The sequence below is a fragment of the Corvus kubaryi genome, unplaced genomic scaffold, assembly GCF_017639235.1.
Source record: "Corvus kubaryi isolate FWS band 111438036 unplaced genomic scaffold, C.kubaryi_AGA036_p1.0 split1-131, whole genome shotgun sequence".
NCBI lineage: Eukaryota > Metazoa > Chordata > Aves > Passeriformes > Corvidae > Corvus > Corvus kubaryi.
The window spans coordinates 24,119,416-24,137,859 of NW_024582073.1; the positions used below are offsets into that span (position 1 = coordinate 24,119,416).

The following is an 18,444-nucleotide window of genomic DNA, read 5'->3' on the forward strand; positions in this document are numbered from 1 at the left end:
TCCTCCTTCCCTGCCCCAAATGCTGCAGGCACGGACAGCAGAGGCAACGCCCCCTGCACTTGTTCTGCCTAAAGCACCCAGCTGGGTTTGACCTCCATCCTCAGAACTGACTTACCCAAGACACACTGGTCCATTTTGGAGGGTTTTTTTACATTTTAAGACCACCTTTTTAACTGATGGGGGGAATAAATAAGAATTAAATGTTCTGTGCTGCTTGTGAGAAAATAAACTTCTAGCCTCTGTATATTATTATGGTTGGATAAACCATCAGATCCCTGCTGCAGTACAACACCTTTCCTTTGGCTAGCTGTACTTTTTTATTATTATTATTATTCCTTCTAAATCAGGCACAGAAGAAACACATTTTTAAAAAGGTGTTAGGTTTTTGTTTCAAAGTGACTGTAATAACTCTTAACTTTTATTTTTTACTTAAATTCCTCCAGCTCCCTTTTGTGGGTTTCGTTATTCCACCTCCACAGCACCCACCGTTGCCGAAGGTTTCTGCTGGTGCGGTTTGGGTTTTGGGTGAGTGCTCCTGGTCCCCCTGCCCAGCGCTGCGGTGCCACCGCGTGGCCGTTCGCTCCCGAGCAGGTTTCGCTGTCCAGAGCACAAACCCTGCGTGTTCCTCCAGGAACGCTGGCGGTGCTTTTTTTCTTCTCACCTGTGTAGGAGTGTCTTCGCCCCTCTTGGGCGAAAGGGCTGTTGGCTGCTTGTTAGACCTGTATTTCTAAAGCCTGGACACCCGGCCTGTTCTATGAGAGTCAGTGGATATACCTTGGAATAGCCCTGCATCTGAAAGAGGGGTCTGGATTTGCTGTTGCTTCCCAACACAGCCCATGGGGTGGTGCATCACAGAGGGTTCAGGAGTGCTGCTTCTTTTTGTCCGGAGAGGAGCAAGTGATATCTGCGGGCTGGTCCCTCTTCTATACACAGCCAGGTTTGGGTATGAATCACAACCTGTATTGCTTGAAGAAAGGACTTTTCCAAGAAAAAGCCCCTGTCAGAATCCAGCTTGCAGTTTGCCTGAATATGTTGCTCTTTCCCAGCAGCAGCTCAGCCCAGCCCCCAGTTTCTAGGCCAGCAGCAGGGTGTGGGTCGGCAACACTGCCAAAGGACCACAGTCCTCTCAAATAGCTGGGGACAGCACACCAAGGACCATCGTCCCAAGAGTCATGGGAACAGGATAGCTTTGCAGTACCTTGCCTGCCTTGGAGCATGACAGTCATTTGCCACCCCAACAGGTGTCTGTTAAGCCTAGGACACCAACAGTGATGGAAAGAGCCTAAGAACACAAGGATAAAGTGATCTGAGTCCAGAGGAGGACCAGTAAGATCCTCAGAGGCCTGGAGCATCTCTGCTATGAGGACAGGCTGAGAGAATTGGGGTTGTTTAGCCTGGAGAAGAGAAGGCCCCAGGGAGACTTTACAGCACTTTCTGATACCTCAAGTGGCTGTAAGAGAGCTGGAGAGGGACACAAGTACACAGGGTGATAGGACAAGGGGGAATGGCTTTAAACTGAAAGGGGGGCAGGGTTAGATTAGTTACTAGGGAAAACTTAACTGTGAGGGTGGTGAGGCACTGGAAGTGGTTGACCAGAGAAGCTGTGGCTGCCCCATCCCTGGAAGTGTTCAAGGTCAGGCTGGATGAGTCTTGGAGCAACGTTGTCTAGTGGAAGGTGTCCCTATCAGGGACGGAACAGGGGTGTTGAAATGAGATGATCTTTAGGGATACCTTTCAAGCCAAACCACTCTGCTCTCCTCTGCTGGTAGTTAATACCTTCCTGACCTTAGAGTCACCTGGTGACCTACCCTTTTCAGGCTGATGGATGTGTCAATCTGCTGTCAGCTCAAGCCTTCTTCTCCTTTGCATTATCCCTGCTGCAGGTGGGACCTCACCTGGGGATGTTCACACCCACAGCACTTACTGTCACATCCCAGCTGACAAAAGCTGAGGCAGGGGCAGGTCACACGGGACACTGCAAAGAGGGCTGGTGTTTGAGAGAGCCTTCCTGCTCAGTGTTTCTTATTAAGCAGGTAGCTCTCCTTGTTAAACAGACAGATCACTTGGACATCTAACACCCAGGTGACTTGCAGACAGTTAATGCAGAGCCCTGTGGTGGCCCTTGGGTTTGTAAACCTGGGAAGCTCAGAAATCTAAGTCTGCCCTCAGCAGGTGAAACCTCTGCTTGCTCAGCTTGGATAGATCTGGGCAGCCTTGGACAAGAGCTGTCCTCCCCAGGCTTGGCAAGGCCTGGGAGCTGGTGCAAACTGCTGGAGTGTTTGAACAGGATGCCACGTTCTTGGGAGAAATGCCACTGTTCCTGCCTCTGCCCTGTAAGCTCTGAGGGTGGAGGGCCACTGTCTGGTTTATTTGGGGACACGAGGTCTGCCAGCTGTGGAAGAACAACAGAACTGACAAGAAGAGGGCCCTGTCCCAGCCTAGGACATCGCTTTTAATAAAAAATGACACTGCTTTTTATTCTCTATCAAAAGCATTTCATCTCAATGGAGACAGGCCCAGGCAGGTCAGGAGTTTATGAATTTGTCTGTTTGTACTTTTCTGCCCTGAAGTGGCATTAGACTTTCCCTGTCAAAAGTGTATTTCCAGCTTGCCCAGTTGCTAAAACAGTTGAGAGGAAAAGCCGCCTGTCTCATCTCTCACCTGGGCTCTGGTAGCTCATCCAGAAAGGGGGCTCTAAGGGGACAGTTTCTCTTTCTCTTCCATGTGTTAGGCTGAAACTTGCAATGGAAGTGCTGCCCCATCCAGTTCTGAACTGCTTTTCCAGTCTGTACATGTGTGCAGTAACTGCTCAGCAAATGTGTGCCTTGGTTCTGGGACTGGGGAGTGTGGGAAAGCTCCCCACTAACCAGGGCTGCAGCTTGTGCGATGGAGGGGCCTGATCTCCTGCCAGCTCCTGTAGCAGGATAAATCTCACTGGGTAGCTGCTGGCAGTGTTTTACCAGTGCACAGAGCTGCTCCATCCTGCAAATGCTGCTTCTGCAGAAGTTGTCCCTCACTGCAGAGCCTCAGCCCACTGCAGAGTGGATGGCCCTGCACAGGTCTGGGTGGAACAGGTTCTTTACACAGACTGAGATCAAATATCCTGTGCAGAGACTTGTAAAACCTGTAAAGCCAAGCTGAGCAATGTCATGTTGAGAGCTCTCCTGCCTGCAGGGAAGGGACAGCCCTCTACCCACCCCTGCCTTGCCCAGAGCCACTGGGCAGCATCTCTCTGAGGGGCTGCCAGGGCCGAGTCCTTGAGCCTGATGTTGTGCTTGTAATCACTTTGGCAGTGATCAGTTCATGTTAAGGTTCTACCTGACAGTGTTGGAAGCCAGCTGGTTACTGCCTGACCTGTACCCACCCAAACTGGTGATGCCAGAGTGCAGGAGGCTGCCCTGTCTCTGCAGCTACCATGAAGCAGGGTAGTTAGGCAGACTGTCACTGCCAGAGACAGGAGGACAAGAAAGGGTCCCTAGTCCCAAACTGACCCACCTGGGCCACTATGAGGAAAGCCTGAGGGTTGGTGTTAGAGCAGGCTAGTTTTGGCTCATCATGTTGGGTCCTGCTGAGGATCCTGGAGTGCAAAGGACACGAGCAGTGCATGACAGTGCCTGGTCTCAGTGCAGCTGTGGGGCCTGCATGTGGAGCATTCACAATCCTGTATGAGTAGCCCTCTGTGCCCAAATTTTGGGAAAAGATGTGACATGTGAGATGTGGCATTCAGCTGAATGCTAAAGGAAATCCTCTCACAGTGGGGGCTTGGCAATGCTGATTACTAAACAGTGGGGGCAGAGGGAAAGGGGGGATCTCTCAAAGCAGGGCTGCAAGGTGAAGAGAACATGGGGCCATCTGTGTCCTCAGGTGGCCAGCAAGCAGTACAGACACTGCAACACATGGAAAATGGGGTGGGGCCTCGTTAAACTCAATGCCCTCACCTCAAAATCATCAGCATCGGGATCCTTGAGCTTAATCCTGATAACAGCTTGATGCATCAAGTTGGACACCTTGAGGACAACAGGGGCGGGAGGGGGAGTGAAATGCTGGTTGGGAAGGCTCTGTGTTCACCAGAGGCTCCATGCTGGTTACAGCATGGTTGGCCCCAGCTAAAATGGGGACTCTTCTGGGGTTGTTTTTCTTGTTTCTCTTCTTTCAGGAAATCTTGTGTGTCTAAAAAATGAAATCCTCTCACTTGCTGAGGTCACAGGGGCTGGCCCGTAGCCAGGCCGAGTTCCCGTGCTGCCCTGCCCGTTCCTCGCCAGGACCCCATCACTTCCTCCAGAACGCGCTCTCACACGGATTTCTGCATTGCTGTGAGGAGGGGTCTGCTCATCTGGGTGCCTGGTGCACGCTCTGCTCTGAGGAGGCCGTTCCGTCTTAAGACCTGTTGCAGTCTCCGAATATAAACCCCCCTTTGTTGGGGAGAAGTTGACTTGACTGAGCCGCATGATCAGAGTCAGGTGACAAAACTGGGCACAAAAGCGGAGGAGAATGAGCAGCTGGGTGAGGGCGTTAGCTGCTGATCTTGCCATTTGACAGGCTGTGTTACTCCTCAGGGAAAAATGAGTAACTGGCCCTGTCCTCTGCTGTGGAGCTTAACCATGGTGTGTCTAACAGGTAAGTCCTCCCGAGACAGGGTTTCTCTTCCCTGCCTGGGCACGGGGGTGGGTAAAGCCATAATGGGATTGTGGGGGCCCTGGGCCTCACCGCCGGGGGGTGCGGCAGTGGGCAGGGCTGGGGGGAAGGCAGGAAGGAAATGAGTGTTGAAAGACAGGCAGTGTTGGAAGTGAGATGTGTACAGTAAATGCAAAAGTTTGCTTTTACAAGAAAAAAGAAAAGAAGAAATAGAGCTGTATTACTCTGCATATTGAGGATTTGCAGAGGCTTTAGCTTAAACCCCAAGGAACAGGATGCCTGCTGGTAGGTTGGGAAAGATCAGCTCTGTAGCCTTCCCTGACATCCTCAAGGCTCTTGTTCATACCAAGGCGTCACATGCAAAATAACACATCCTTCAAGTTTCCCTGGAGATAGTTTGGGTGATTCACAGTGCTCCTTAAAAAAAAAAAAAAAAAAAAAAAAAAAAAGGCTCTAGAAAGCAAAATCACTGTTCCATGATATAGGCAGTGAAAGTGCAGGAGAGAAAATGGTTTGTCTGGTGAAGCTGATGTTGTTTGAGTATTGGTTTTTCACACCTGTGACTGACTGTAACTGGTAAAATACACAAACACTTTACTAGGTGGTCAAAACTATTTTTTTTCAGTTGCTGACTTCTTTTTTTTCTCCAGAAATTGTTTAAATTATTAAGAAGTACTGGCTACCAAAGGTTATTGATGGCTACTGAAGTTTTGCAAACAACTCTACTATTTTAGTAGCATGTTATGGAAAACTACTTTCCATTTTAAAAAATTCCTCTTAACAGCACCATTATTTGACATTAAAACAACCAACCAATGAAACCTATTCAACTAAAAAAAAACCCCAAAACAACAAAATGCATCCAGCTGTGGGCAGTCCAAGGTGTTGAAACCTCTGCGGTGTCTCTGGCTGGCAGAGCTGAGCTGTTGGGGACAGGAGGGAGTTGTGGGAGATCAGACTTTGTTCTCAGAGGTCTTTCTGAGAGGTTTTCCCAGGAGAATTTTACAGTGCCCTTGACTTACTGCTGGTGTTTACCTAAAGATTACTTTGATGGATCTCAGGACTGACTCAGTTTGTTGCCAGAGGCGAGGAAAGAGCAGCAGATTGGCTTCAGTCCTTAAGGCAGGGGAGTCAGATGAGGGGAATTGTGCATCTTGGTTCTGGGTGGAGGCATGGCCACAGTAGTGGTGTCCTATGTGGGCACTGTGGAGCTGCTTTCCCTGCCTTGGACCAATGCTGGCACCTCTGTCCCTTGGATTTGAGCCTGGGGCAAACCAGCATGTTACAAAATGATCACTATTAGGTTTGGTGTCTCTGTTTTAGGGCTACAGCAAGGAATTGAGATTTAGCTCAGTTGGTCAGAACACAGTGCTAATAATGCCAAGGTTGTGGGTTTGATCCACATATGGGCCATTCACTTAAGAGCTGGAGTCTGTGATCCTCTGGGTCCCTTCAACTTGGACTGTTCTGTAAATTCTGTAAAATGTGGATAGTGGCCCAGATGGCTGGGTGCTCATCTGCTTTACTCAGTAGTTACACCTAGATGGGTTTTGGCCCTTGGTGAGGCACAAAGCAGGCAGTGAACATCAGAAGAGAGCACTCCAGCAAACTGTCTCCATGTGATCACAACCTTATAAAGACTCTTATCCACTGTTCTGATCCTGGTGCAGAACTTGAACTGGAGCTGCCATCAGCTTGGTCTGCATGTTGATGTTCATCCCATGTACTGCTGGGCACTGGCACCCACAGTGCCTGGCCTTGCATGGTGGGGACAAAATTGGAGAGAAATTAAAGGCTGGGGGCGAAGCAGGGCTGGGGAAAAGGGATGTGGGTCTGACACCTGACAGCTTGTGCTGTCACCCCTCTTGTCACCCTGCCCGTGTCCTTCCTCACCTGCCTCCTGCTGTCGGGCGTCAGCTGCACTCTTTGACCTCCTTGAAACCCATAAACCAGTTTCTTAGGACTCCTTTTGCTTTCCATGCCACTGGTCATGCATCACCAGGGGGGTTAGCAGGTGTGTGCTGCTTGGGGAGAGCATTTACACCCCAAAGTATCAGCTCCAGTTGCCTACTGGTGCTGTATAAGGTTGGGTGTTTTCAGAAGTTGCAGTAAGTGTTGAGTAAATCCCTGTCCTGAGTTCCTGAACCCAGCTGGTGACACAGCTGATGTGGCAGGAGCTGCCTATTTTGGTTTTGCTTTTCTTCCTTTGCTTAGTACCACACTGCTAAATTAACAATAACTTGCTGCTTTCCATGCTTAGTTCCATGGGTCTCTCCTCTGTTAGAAACTGGAGGACATTCCCCATGCCTATGCCAAGGGATGACTTCCATCAGCACATGATGTTCCAGTCCACCATGTGTCACAGCAAAACAACTTGAGTTGCAGTAATACTTCCTTTCTCTATGGATTTCAGCAATCCTCACTCTGAGGAGGGATTTCAGAATTAAAGCAAGTCTTGGCCTGCAGGTTCCCTTCTGGTTACTGGATGTACCACCAGAATAGCTTAAAAAAATCCTGAGCCCCTGACTTTTCTTGGCTGATCTGTTTAAGGGAGATAGGATAAAGCAGTCAGCTACTTGACAAGCATCTTAAATCAGATTGTCATGAGATCTGAGGCCACTAATTATGTTTTTTCTTCTCCTAGGTATTGCTTTAGGTCAGACAACCAGCACTGAAGCTGCCATTTCATCAACTCTAGCACCTCCCAGTGCAACCAGCACTGGGGTTCCCATTTTATCAACCCCAGCAGCCCCCAGTGCAACCAGCACTGAGGTTCCCATTGCATCCACCCCAGCACCTCCCAGTGCAACCAGCACTGAGGTCCCCATTGCATCCACCCCAGCACCTCCCAGTGCAACCAGCACTGAGGTCCCCATTGCATCCACCCCAGCAGCCCCCAGTGCAACCACTGCTGTGGCCTCTGCTCCCCCAGCGGCTCCTGCAACACTCTCAGCTGGACTGACACCAACCACTGCAAACCCTGCTGCATCCACAGCAGCTCCATCTGCTGATCCAAGCACAGAAACCCCTGCCCAGACTCTGCCCACTACCATGGGGACTGTCCCCACCTCTGGCAGCACGGCCGCCTCTCAAGCGTCTGCAGGACTGACGGCCACATCCAGCAGTGCCCCAGTGTCCCCTCCAGGAGTGACCACATCCCCTGGGGTCCCGTCGGCAGCTCCGCTCCCCACCACCCCCCAGCCCTCCAACTGCAGCAGAGTGAATGTGACAGCCTGTGCCCGCTGCCCCCCAGGGACAGTCCCCAACCAAGGTAAGAGTCCCTGCTCCCGGCTTCTGTGTCAGAGGGAAAAGGGATTTGTCAGGGGAGGTGAAGCCAGCACTTGTTCTTGTGTTGGAAGCTTGGGCAGGCAGCAGGAGAGGGAGTTAATTCATTTCACCCTTCTGAAATCAAAGACTTGGTCTTTCCTGGCCTCGTGTTGTGCTGTGGTCTTCCTGAGGCTTCCCCCATGGGGTTACAGAGCAGTGGGATTGTGGCACAAAGTGTTAACACAAGTGAAGTTTGATTTTTTTGGCAGAAGAACATCATTTTGGGGTCCAGGGCCAAATACAAGGTCAATTTCTAGCTGTCTCGAATGTTTGAAAGAGAATCTCTGCTGTAGAGACTGCCTTTCCCCGTGGCCTTGAGAAAACACTTGATCAACCTCTGTTGTGGTCAGCAGTGCATAGTATCACCTTTCCCAGAAGTCATTTATGTTGTAACATGGCTGGATTTTGATTTCAAACACCACCACCCCATCCCACAAAAAAAATCTCAAAAAAAGAAAATAATTCTCCAAAATACAAGCCATGTACTTTTTGCTTTTTCCCTGCACTACAGGGCACTTTAAAAAAGGGGAATAAGCAGCTCTGATGCTTTAGGGTGAATCTGCAGAGAACAGGAGTTAACTCTCACCTTCCTTGTGTGCAGGATCTTCTTTTACAGGGCCTTTTCCTCTTGCCTGTGTTGGTGATGCAGCTGCCAGGACTGTCTTGGGCAAGCAGGGGGATGGCAGGTCTGATGTGTGCAGCTGCAGTAAATCCCACCCAGTTTTTCTGTGTGGCTGGGATTGGTTTTGTGGAGCAGAGAGGGGTAGAACTTTCCTGCTGGGAATGCCATGGTACCTGTGCTCAAACAAAAGCTGTTGATGCTTAAGGCAGATCCTCGACTCTGGGGCTTTACACATCAATTCTGCTTCCTACAAGCTTAAATTATCCGTAATCTAAAGAAGCATATTGGGTTTTTTGGAGGGTTTTTTTGGGGATTTTTTTTTTTGGTCTCTCTTTTTTTTTTTTTGGCGTTGGAGGGAAGACAAGGAAAATTTTCCTGGCCCTTCAAATTAAAGATGGAAAAAGCAGTCAGCTTAATTACTGGAGATTCACACTAATAGACTTGACTCCTTAGATCATCTTATGGCTGTTCTGCAGCTTGCTAACTGTGGACAGCACCATAATTAGCATGAACATTGCAGTTTCTGCCCTTTATGAGTGCCTTGCCAGAGGAACTGCATCCCAAAGCTTCTGCCTTTGTGGCAGTGACCTGTCCCAGCAGACACAGGGGTTTCAGTCAAGTCTTGCAATCCTGATCCTGAATTTTTGTTCCAATTTAGGCACCTTGAGCTGCTCGTGCTGCATGGGGGGCTTGTGCACAGACCCCAGTGCCTGCACACCCTGCCTACCAGGCCACTACCAGCCCCAAAGTGGGCAACCATCCTGCCTGCCCTGCCCACAGGGGTATTACACCAGGTGAGTGACTGAGCTCCTGGGCATGGGGACTGGATGCTATTCCACAAACACTTCCCAGCCAGAAAAATCTCTTCCTTTGGGCTGTAGGAAAAGTGCTGCAAGGGTTGTTTCCCAGAGGCTAAATTCTCCTTCTCAGGAAACCTTGGTGTGGATATCCTTGTGCTGAGGGCTGTCCCTCTGTGGGCTTCCCTTTTTTACCCCCATGTCTTTTGTCTGCACTGAGGGAACGTGTTGTTTTGTGATGGGGAGACTCTTGGGAGTGAGGTGTGTGTTTATCTCTTCAGCTTTTCTCTAGGATATGTCTGTCCAACAGGCTCCATCTCTCTGCTTTGCCCAATTACTTTCTCACTTCCTGTTTTCTTGCCCCCAAGGGATCTCATTACATTTAAGTCAGTGGCATCTAAAGCAATACCCTCAGCTGATAGAGTGTGGAAAATCTGACAAGACATCCCAGCCAGGAGCCCAGTCTTGCAATTCCACCAGGCTGTCTCATCCAGGGATGCTGTACAAGTGTCCTCTGGCTGCGGGGACACGTGGATGTGCTGCTCTCTCCATTTCCATCGGATTTTCCCTTGCTGTATCCACATCTACAAACAGTGGGCTGTGTCCTTTGTGTGGTGGCAAGGACAGGAGGGGTGGCAAGAGCCTCCCAGGATTGTGTCCATTGCAGAACAGCTCCATTTGGGTCAGTCCTGGGGAATGGGAACAAAATATGGCTGTAAGAAGGATGATCTGACTGTGCAGTTTGTTTGCAGCCGCTCCTGAGTTTGAGGTGCCAGCAGGATCTTTCTCTGTGCTCCCCCCTTGAAGTTTGTGCTGTGAGGACCTGCCTTAAAAATATACCCCAAATTGCTTTAAAAAGACAATCAGGAGCAGCCTCCAGGGCACACACAGCTGCTGCTATTGGGATGTGGAAGAGGGCCAGGGACCAGAGGGGGTCAGGCAGCAGCGCTGGGTTGGTGTGTGCCAGAGCAGGGACCAGAAGTGGGGGGTCTGGAAGGGACCTGGGGGTGCAGTGTGTGCATGGCCATCTCCTGGTGGCTGCCTGGGCCTCAGGGCTTCGAAGGGACCATTTAACACTTCTGTGGTATTTGGAGAATTTGGCCTCCCTGCAGCTTAGAGCAGCTCTGGCTGGTTCAGGCCCTGTGTTGGTTTGTTTTCAGCAAAGCATTTGCTGTGTTTCCAACTGACTTTTGGGGTTTTTTTTTTGTTTTTTTTTCTGCAAATCTCACTCGGCCCTGGAGTTTCTGAAAGGAATTAAGAGAGCATGTCCTTGTTTTCCTCCAAAGCATCTCTGAGTATGTTATCAAATTCTTATACCCACATACTTGTTGAGGGGGATTTGGCTCTGTTAGTGATGAATGTAAAAGCTTCCTCTTTTCCTGCCTTTCTCCCCTTTCCTCCCCCTCCTCCTGGAGGTCTGACATACTGCCTCCCTTTTCCCACTATGCTGTTTAAGGTCAGGGCTCTCACACATCACTGTCTGTGGTTTAGGTCCTTTTTTCAGCTCCTTCTTCCCAACAATGGAGCAGCTCCTTCTGAAATCGCTGATGGATGCTGAACAGCAAACACCTTCCCTATTCCATTTTCAAGAGTGGATTTAAGAGTCTGACTTTAAGCCAAGGGTTTTAAGCCTGGCCACAATGAATTTTCAAGACCTTCAGTTCAGATGGTCCCTTTCCATATAGCCCCCAGGCACAGGGCATCTGTAATGTTAATACAGAAAACTTTAGCTTTTTAGTGGACCTTTTACATTCAGGTGAGTTCAAACTGATCACCTGAACTCCTTCTTTGTAATTGTTCTATTTCTAGACTTGTCAGTGTCATGCTTTGCTCTCTCTTCTCCAAGTGGATAGAGGCTTGGGTAACCTAAAACCACGTTCCACTCTGCTCCCTTCCCTCCCAGCTTCCCAAGAAGCACCGTGTGCCTTCCCTGCCCGCCTGGACATTTTGCTAATGAGCCTGGGGCTGCAGCCTGCAGAGCCTGTGAGCGAGGTAGGCTTCAGCCTGTGTTCAACCCAAATGCATTTTCATCATGTGATGCTTTTTCCCAGGGCCAGATGCAATTACCAGGTAACTTAAAAGCACTGAAGGGTAAACAGGCTAAAAATAGCCCAGCAGATCTCTTCCCTGTTCTGTTGTTATTAAAATGAAAAGAGCATATCTCAGCCATGCTTGTTTTTGCAACAAGTTAATGCTAATACTGCAGTGAAAGTCAGGAAAAAAGGTTTATGAAATTCAGTTTTAGCACAAGGGGGAAGTGTTGTCAGGAAAATAAAATATTCTCTCTTTCTGATTGCAAAAATGAGTCTAAACCATCCTGGTTTTCATTTAGGCAATCTTCTGCAGTCTGAATATTAAGTGTAATACTCTCCTTAATTTCCACACATTAAAACTGGGGTTTCAGGGAGCTGCATTGCACCTGGCTAATGCCACTCAAGCCTGGTACAATGTGTTTGCAGACGGGTAACAGCATGTGCAGAACAGAACAGCTCTTACTTATGCAAAAACCTAATTAACACATGCAGTGCAGCAGCTCCTCTGCACCCAAATGGGGTCCTGCTTGAACATGCACAACTGTTCCTTTGAAAATCCGCCCACCGAGCTGCCGGGCTGAACCCAAACCGTGGCTGTCACTTGCTGAGTTTGGGAGGAACAAAATCCGGCTGGTGACAGCAATGGGGTCTGTCACTCCCTTTACTGAGCAGATTTGAACACTCTGTCAGACAACAGGGGAGTCTGTGGGGGTGGCCCCTAAATCCTGCAAGTATAAATGTACGAAGTTCCTTTTTCCTTGCAGGGAGAGGGGAGGTGGGTTTGGCTTCACCCTGCTGTGCCTGCCTGGTGCAAATCTAGGTTTGAGGCAGATCTTACTGACGCCACGTCCAGCTCCTCTCTGAACCTTACCTCCGTCCCATGTGGGCAGTGACCATGTTGTGCATCATCAGGCACCTTCCAAACCCACCTGAATTCCCAAGTGCTGCTCTCAGCTTTCCCATTGGTGTGGTGGGACTCACAGGTTGGGTCCTGCTGGCCCCTGCCCACACCCTGGGTGCTTTGGGGAACTTCACTCTTTGCTGTGCTTTGGGAAGGGTCTGTACGTGTCCTCCTGCCTGTCCTGGTCCTTGTGGTGCAGGGAGGGAGGGTTTGCTGCACCAGCAGAGCCATCCTGGCTGGTGGGTCTTGTGTTCTTCCTTTTTCAGGGAAGAAGATGCACCCCAGACTTCCTGGGGTGGGGGAAGGCCTGGAAGGGCTGAGGTGACCAGGGGGGTTTCTCCTGGCCTGAGACCTGCTCCAGCTGAGTAACTTGGAACTTGGCACTGGGATCACCCATTCCAGCTTCATTCCAGCTCAGCCTGTGGTGCTGGGAAGGGTGACAGGTGTCTCCTTGGTGTGGTTTTGAGTGATATGAGATGTGACGCCAGGGGAACCTGCCTGAGCCCTCCATGCAGGCTCAACATGGCAGAGGGCAGCAGGGAACTTTCATTGCTCTTTCAGAGCTTTTGACAAATATAAACCCAAGTATCCTAAATTAACCCCTGAAATGCCACCTGAAGCATGTTGTGGGGAGTTGTTTGGTTGCTTGTAAAATGGACATGAGCAAATACACAACAATGTGGGGCAGAGATGTGGAGGCAAGATCCTGAAACCTTACTCTTCTCTTTTTCAGGCTATTTTAGCTCCAAGCAAAATGCAGCTTTTTGTCTGCCTTGCCAGCCAGGATCATTTTGCAAGTAAGGAGCCTCCTGGGGTGCTGGATCTCAGGTGGATAGGGAGGGGGGTGTTTCTTTTAGCCACTGAGCTGGAACCACCAGTGTAGTGCCCAAAGACAAGTCACCTGCCATTTCAGCTGTAGGGACGCTGGTGCTGTCCTCGGTGAGAGAGGGATGGTACGATGAGGGGAGGATCCTGGCTGGATGTGGAGGGACCCTGGGATGAGGTGGCAGAGCATCAGCTCACAACCCACCTCCCCCATTCCTGCATTCCAGAGGTGCTGGTGGTACCTCACAATGGCCCCTGACCTACTGTGTTAGGGATTCCTGCACAGAGGTTGGGGTGTTCATGTCCAAAGTGAACTGGCACATGGATACTCACCTTCCTTCCTCGAGCTCCTTTGTCCCATGTTATGCAGCAGATCTCTGCTGAACACTGGTGAAATGGCCACAGGACTGGACCCTGGGCTTACCTGGCTGTATCGCTGGTCCAGCCCAGTTCTAACCAGTTCCAGCCAAGCTTGCTAAGGCACGGTGAGTTCATACAAGTTTCATACAAATAAGTGACCAAAGGCAGGACAGAAATGCCACCATGTGCCCAGCCCTAATTTGATGTGCTGGATGGGCCAGGCTGGATGGGGCTTTGAGCAACCTGGTCAAGTGTCCCTGACCATGGCATGGGGGTTGGAATGAGATGCTCTTTAAGGTCCCTTCCAACCCAAACCTTTCTGTGATTCTGTGTGAGAAACTGCACTGGAGACACACCGACAAAATGGCAAAACTTCCTGGTTGGTGTGGTTGACCTTGGAGACTCTAGCTTGCAAGAGCTGGCTTTGATGGGCTGGGCTAGTCTTGGAAGTGCTCATCCTACAGCATGTCCTGCCTGCTCTCCCCTCGCAGCACCACCAGCTGCTCGGCCTGCCTGCCCTGCCCCGGGGGGCAAGAGGCTCCTCGGGAGGCGTCGGAGGGGTGCGAGTCCTGCCCGCCAGGTAACTGCAGCTGGGAGGGGAGGCTGTGCCCAGCTGGGATCACACAGCTCCAGCTCCAGAGGCTCATTCCAGACTTGTCCCACTCGACCCAGAGGCTGCAGGTCCCCTGCAGAGCAGAGCTGTGCCCTGGCCGTGAGGGATAGTGCTGGGGTGCTTTGACTGGGTGCTGGTGGAGGCTGTGCTTGTGCCAGACCTTCCTGCCAGGCTGGTTAATGGCCAGTTAACGGAGGTGTGCTGGTCCCTGGCATGCCAGGGAGCCCAAATCCACAGCTGGGTAACAGTTCCAGCAGAAAGCATCTTCACTGGTGGTGGTGGCTTTGCTGAGAAGCACAGCCTTGCTGTCGGAGATGGGGATGCTCTGCAGGGGCAGCCTGGGGCAAGGGGACACAGGGAGGGGATGTGAGGGACATGGCCCTGCTCCTTCCTGTGCTGTCTGGAACAACACTGGGCTGCAGCAGGTGAGCCAGCAGGAGCTGGGCAGAGCTCAGGCAGAGCACTCCAGCCACCCCCATGGCAGTGGCCAGCCTTCAGTCTGGACACAGCACCAGGGGCTTCTCGCAGCCAAGCTCCATTTTAAACACGCAGGAAAGCATTTACCACTTTGAGACTTGGAACTTCTGTGCCCTGTCTCTCCCACAAAGCTTGGGAAACTGAGCTGTGCTTTGAAGTCTGCTCAGCAAGTTTCAAACAGCTGGAAAAAGTGTTTGAATCCAGAATTGGAGAGGATGAAACACCGCTGACCTCCAGCTCCCATTTTCCCTCTATATTAAAGCCAGAGCTCACTACTAAACCCCTCTCCCCCGTACTCCTACTCACACTACTGTTTGCCAAGGTCTGACCCCAAATATTCTTTAGTCCCTCTGTCCCTGTTGGTTCTGTTCTGACCCTTTGCCACCAAACCAGGACCAAAGTCCAGGCTCAGCTTTTGTTATGCACATGAGCACTTAATGCTCTTTCTCCCTGTGGCTTTGAAAGTTGATTCATCCATTTGCAAATACAAAGGGCCTGGGATCTAGTCTCAGACCTTAATTTTGTGCTTATTTGCTATTTAGGTACATTCAAAGGTCTCAGTGACAACAGGTGCAAGGCCTGCAGGACAGGAGAGTACCAATTACAACGGGGCAAGGAGAGCTGTGACCTGTGCCCAGAAAACCACTACTGCCCTGTGAGTGCCCATCAGCTGGGGGCAGCCTGTGTTAACCAGAGCTGTCCCATGACAAGCTAAATACACTTCAATTAACACTCTTTTTTTTTTTTTTTTTTTTTTTTTTGGTAACCTGAGCTTCTTTTCTTTCAAACAGAGACAGGGCTCTGATGCAGGGAGATGGTTAAAGCTATGACTCCAGGAGTGTGGCTTTGTGCCTGGAGCTGCCTGCTCTGGCTGGGCCATGAGGGGATGGTGTGTGCATTAATGAGGGGGTTTGATGTATGGACTTGCTGTGTAATGACACCTTCTGCTCTTCCCCATACTCTAACACTGCAGGAGCAGACAAGGCTGAATTTAATAATGGCAGATTCATTTAAAAATTTTTTTACCCCCAATGCTTAAGTGTCACCTCCCTTTGCCCTGGTTTACCTTCTGCAGTTTATTGGTGCTGAGTTACTTCTTCTCTTGGGCAGAGCCCAGATGTGAACCCCATCAAGTGCCCTCCTGATGCCTTCTGCCCCAGGGGCAGTGTGGAGCCCACCTACTGCATGGAGCTCTTCCTGTACAAGGTGGGGGACTCCTGCCAGCTGACCCCTGCCATGATCATTGTCCTGGCCACCTTCTCAGCAGGTGAGTCTGGGTCCTCTCTGTCCTCTGGTAAAACCAGACACCCCTCCACAGTTAAACCAAGCATTCTCTGGGGGGTCTATTTTGTGTTTCTGGAAAACTGGATTTCTAATGAAAGTCCTTCTGGCTGCTTTCAATGCCAGTGATAGTCCTTTCCCTTGCTCTGAAGGAAGGTGGCACAGTGCTGAATGCTTGTTTGTCCCTGGGAAGCAGGGGTGTATATGGACCCTCAGTGTATATGGGATTCCTTGGCCACACAAAAGTAGGAAAAATTTCCTTTTGGTACGAGACTTCATTTCCTGAAAGCATTCCTGCCTTAAGTCATGCCACAGCATCCAGCAGGATGGGGAGCTGCTGGCTCATGCAGCGGTGGTTGTATTGATGCCATAATGTACCTTGTAACCCACAGAATGAAAGACAGCCTGAAGCTGCTGAGTGTGGGAAGCATCCCTCCAGATGCCACCTGCTGTAAATTAGCTCACTAGGGCAAGTTAACAAGTGGATGAGCTTTTCAACTGGGAAGCTGTGCCATGAATAATCGTTCCAAAACAATGAATATGCATTTTTGGTCTCAGAAAAGGGATAAATAGAGTTCTCTTGTTTTTAATCCAAGTTGGGGGAAGGTTTAATCAGAGTTATGATGAAAATGAGCAAGTATTACTGCTATGGATTGCAAAAAGGGCAGATGAGGAAGCTGGGAGGAGGAAGTTGTATCCTGTGCCCAGAGAGATGAAGAGAAATCCCTAAGTGCCACTTACACTACCAGAGATGAAAATCCTGTATCAAGAGAGCCAAGTCATAGAGATGACTAAGCCATCAGAAGATAAAGAATATCCAACAAGCCTCATATTCATGGTTTCTGTGTTTCAAGTGTATTTTATGTACCTTCTGACGACCCGTTCTCCACTTAGCTTGCTGTTGTTAAAAGGAGAGAGAGGAGAGATTAAATGCATGTGTTACACCCCACAGTGAACAAGACACACACGGAGCAAAGCTGCTTCTCCAACAAGAAAGCAGGGTTCTCATCACACTCCTCTCTTGGCAGCTGAGGAGGGGACTCCACAGGTGCACGGAGAGACAAGGGCAGCAGGGTCTGGAGGAGCTCTAGCAGCACTGACTGCTGTCTCCATGGGGCTGCTATGCCTGGTGGGAGCAGATGAGGGTTGTTCTCACAAGCTGTGGCTTGGAGCCATGAGAAAGCTCCTCCACTGACCCCTATCCCCTCATGCCAGGCTGTTGTCCAAAAATCTGCCAAAACAGATGCCATCTGAAGCGAGTATTAATTTGAAAAAGTAGATTAAACTGAAGTATATGAAAAGACTGTCCAGAGAGGGACAATGGCCCATTAACCAGCATTTGTGATAAACAAGTCCGAGGGTCAGGGAACAGCGTTCCTGCCTCTCCCAGAGCTTGCTGCAAAGAGGGAGAAAGGAAACAGCCCACACAGGAACATGCGAGTATTTCACGGCTGGGCTCACAGATCAAGTGTTTACCATGAGACTGTCTGCTCACACAACCGAAATTTGGGCGTATTTGTCTGGCCATATTGCATCACAGCGACAGATTTGTGCTCTTCTGTTCATATCAATTTTCTCTGATGATGCTTCTGCCAGAAACAAACGAACAGAATGTCGCAGTACTTGAGATTTGCCAATTACTTCCATGTCTATGCCCAATCCAAAAGTAATTTTTCCTGACAGCCCTGATCTCAGTCTAGACTCAATCTAGGTTAGTTGCTTCTTGTGCTTCTTGTGCAGTGTGAGTGCTGCACAGACCAAACTAGTTTCTCAGCAAGATCCTTTTGGTGGGGTCTGCAGTGGATAAGATGCCAAGTGGGAAATAGTTCCAGAGAGCAGAGAGTAAATGGGAGTAGGAAAACAAGTTACTGAATTACTTCATTAAAAGTTGCCATTATTCCTTGCAGCTTCCAGAGTTAAGCTGAAATGCTGAAGTTAAATGTTATTACTGTTTGTGAAACCTTTTTTTTTTTCTCCTTTTCTTTTGGGGGGAGGACAGAGTATGTAGGAGAAAATACCCTTTATTTTACCAGAAGAGGATACCTGAGTTGAGAAGCCTTGGAGCAAACATCACCTGACACTTTACCTTCCCATCTGTGAATAACTACCATTCCTTTCTTTCCAGGTGCAATCCTTGTTGTCTTTCTAATAATTCTGAGGAGGCGGCAAGAGCATGGCAAGAAATCCTTGAAGTCCCTGTTGCTGCCCCGGGGCTCGGGAGGACACACCACATACGGGGGCACGGAGGACACAGAGCCAGTCTATGCTGGCTGGTAGCACAGGCCATGATCAGCAGCCACCGGCCTCTCTTTCCCCTGGGGCAACACAGATGTAGAACTGGGCAAGATGTTTAACCACGAGCAACCTATTTCTGTATAGCTAAAATCAGTGCTGGGAAATAAAACTCAAGTTTTTAGCTGTGGCTACATGTGCAAACCAGCCCAGCTCCCTGCTCTGCTGCACTGGGCTGACGGACAAGGTCTTCCCCTTCCAATTTCTGGCTTCTTTCACAAGTAAATACTTTTCTCCTTTCTTCAGGACATTCCCACACAGGTGCTGTGTAAACCCAGCCC

At 49.8% G+C, this 18,444-nt stretch overlaps 1 protein-coding gene across 2 annotated transcripts; it reads left to right on the forward strand.

Moving 5' to 3' along the window:
- Positions 1-4,150: 4,150 nt before the first annotated feature.
- LOC121676545 (furin-like protease 2) lies at positions 4,151-18,293 on the forward strand. 2 transcript variants are annotated; one of them, XM_042053210.1, is made up of 10 exons: positions 4,151-4,460; positions 4,557-4,617; positions 7,280-7,906; positions 9,243-9,378; positions 11,285-11,373; positions 13,049-13,112; positions 13,992-14,080; positions 15,133-15,245; positions 15,701-15,857; positions 17,997-18,293. In XM_042053210.1, exons 2-10 carry the CDS (start codon positions 4,563-4,565, stop codon positions 18,146-18,148), a joined length of 1,482 nt encoding a protein of 493 aa, XP_041909144.1. In that variant the 5' UTR covers positions 4,151-4,460; positions 4,557-4,562; the 3' UTR covers positions 18,149-18,293. The 2 variants fall into 2 exon arrangements, with proteins under 2 accessions (XP_041909144.1, XP_041909143.1); XM_042053209.1 differs by lacking the exon at positions 4,151-4,460 and having other exon boundaries at positions 4,467-4,617.
- Positions 18,294-18,444: the final 151 nt, after the last annotated feature.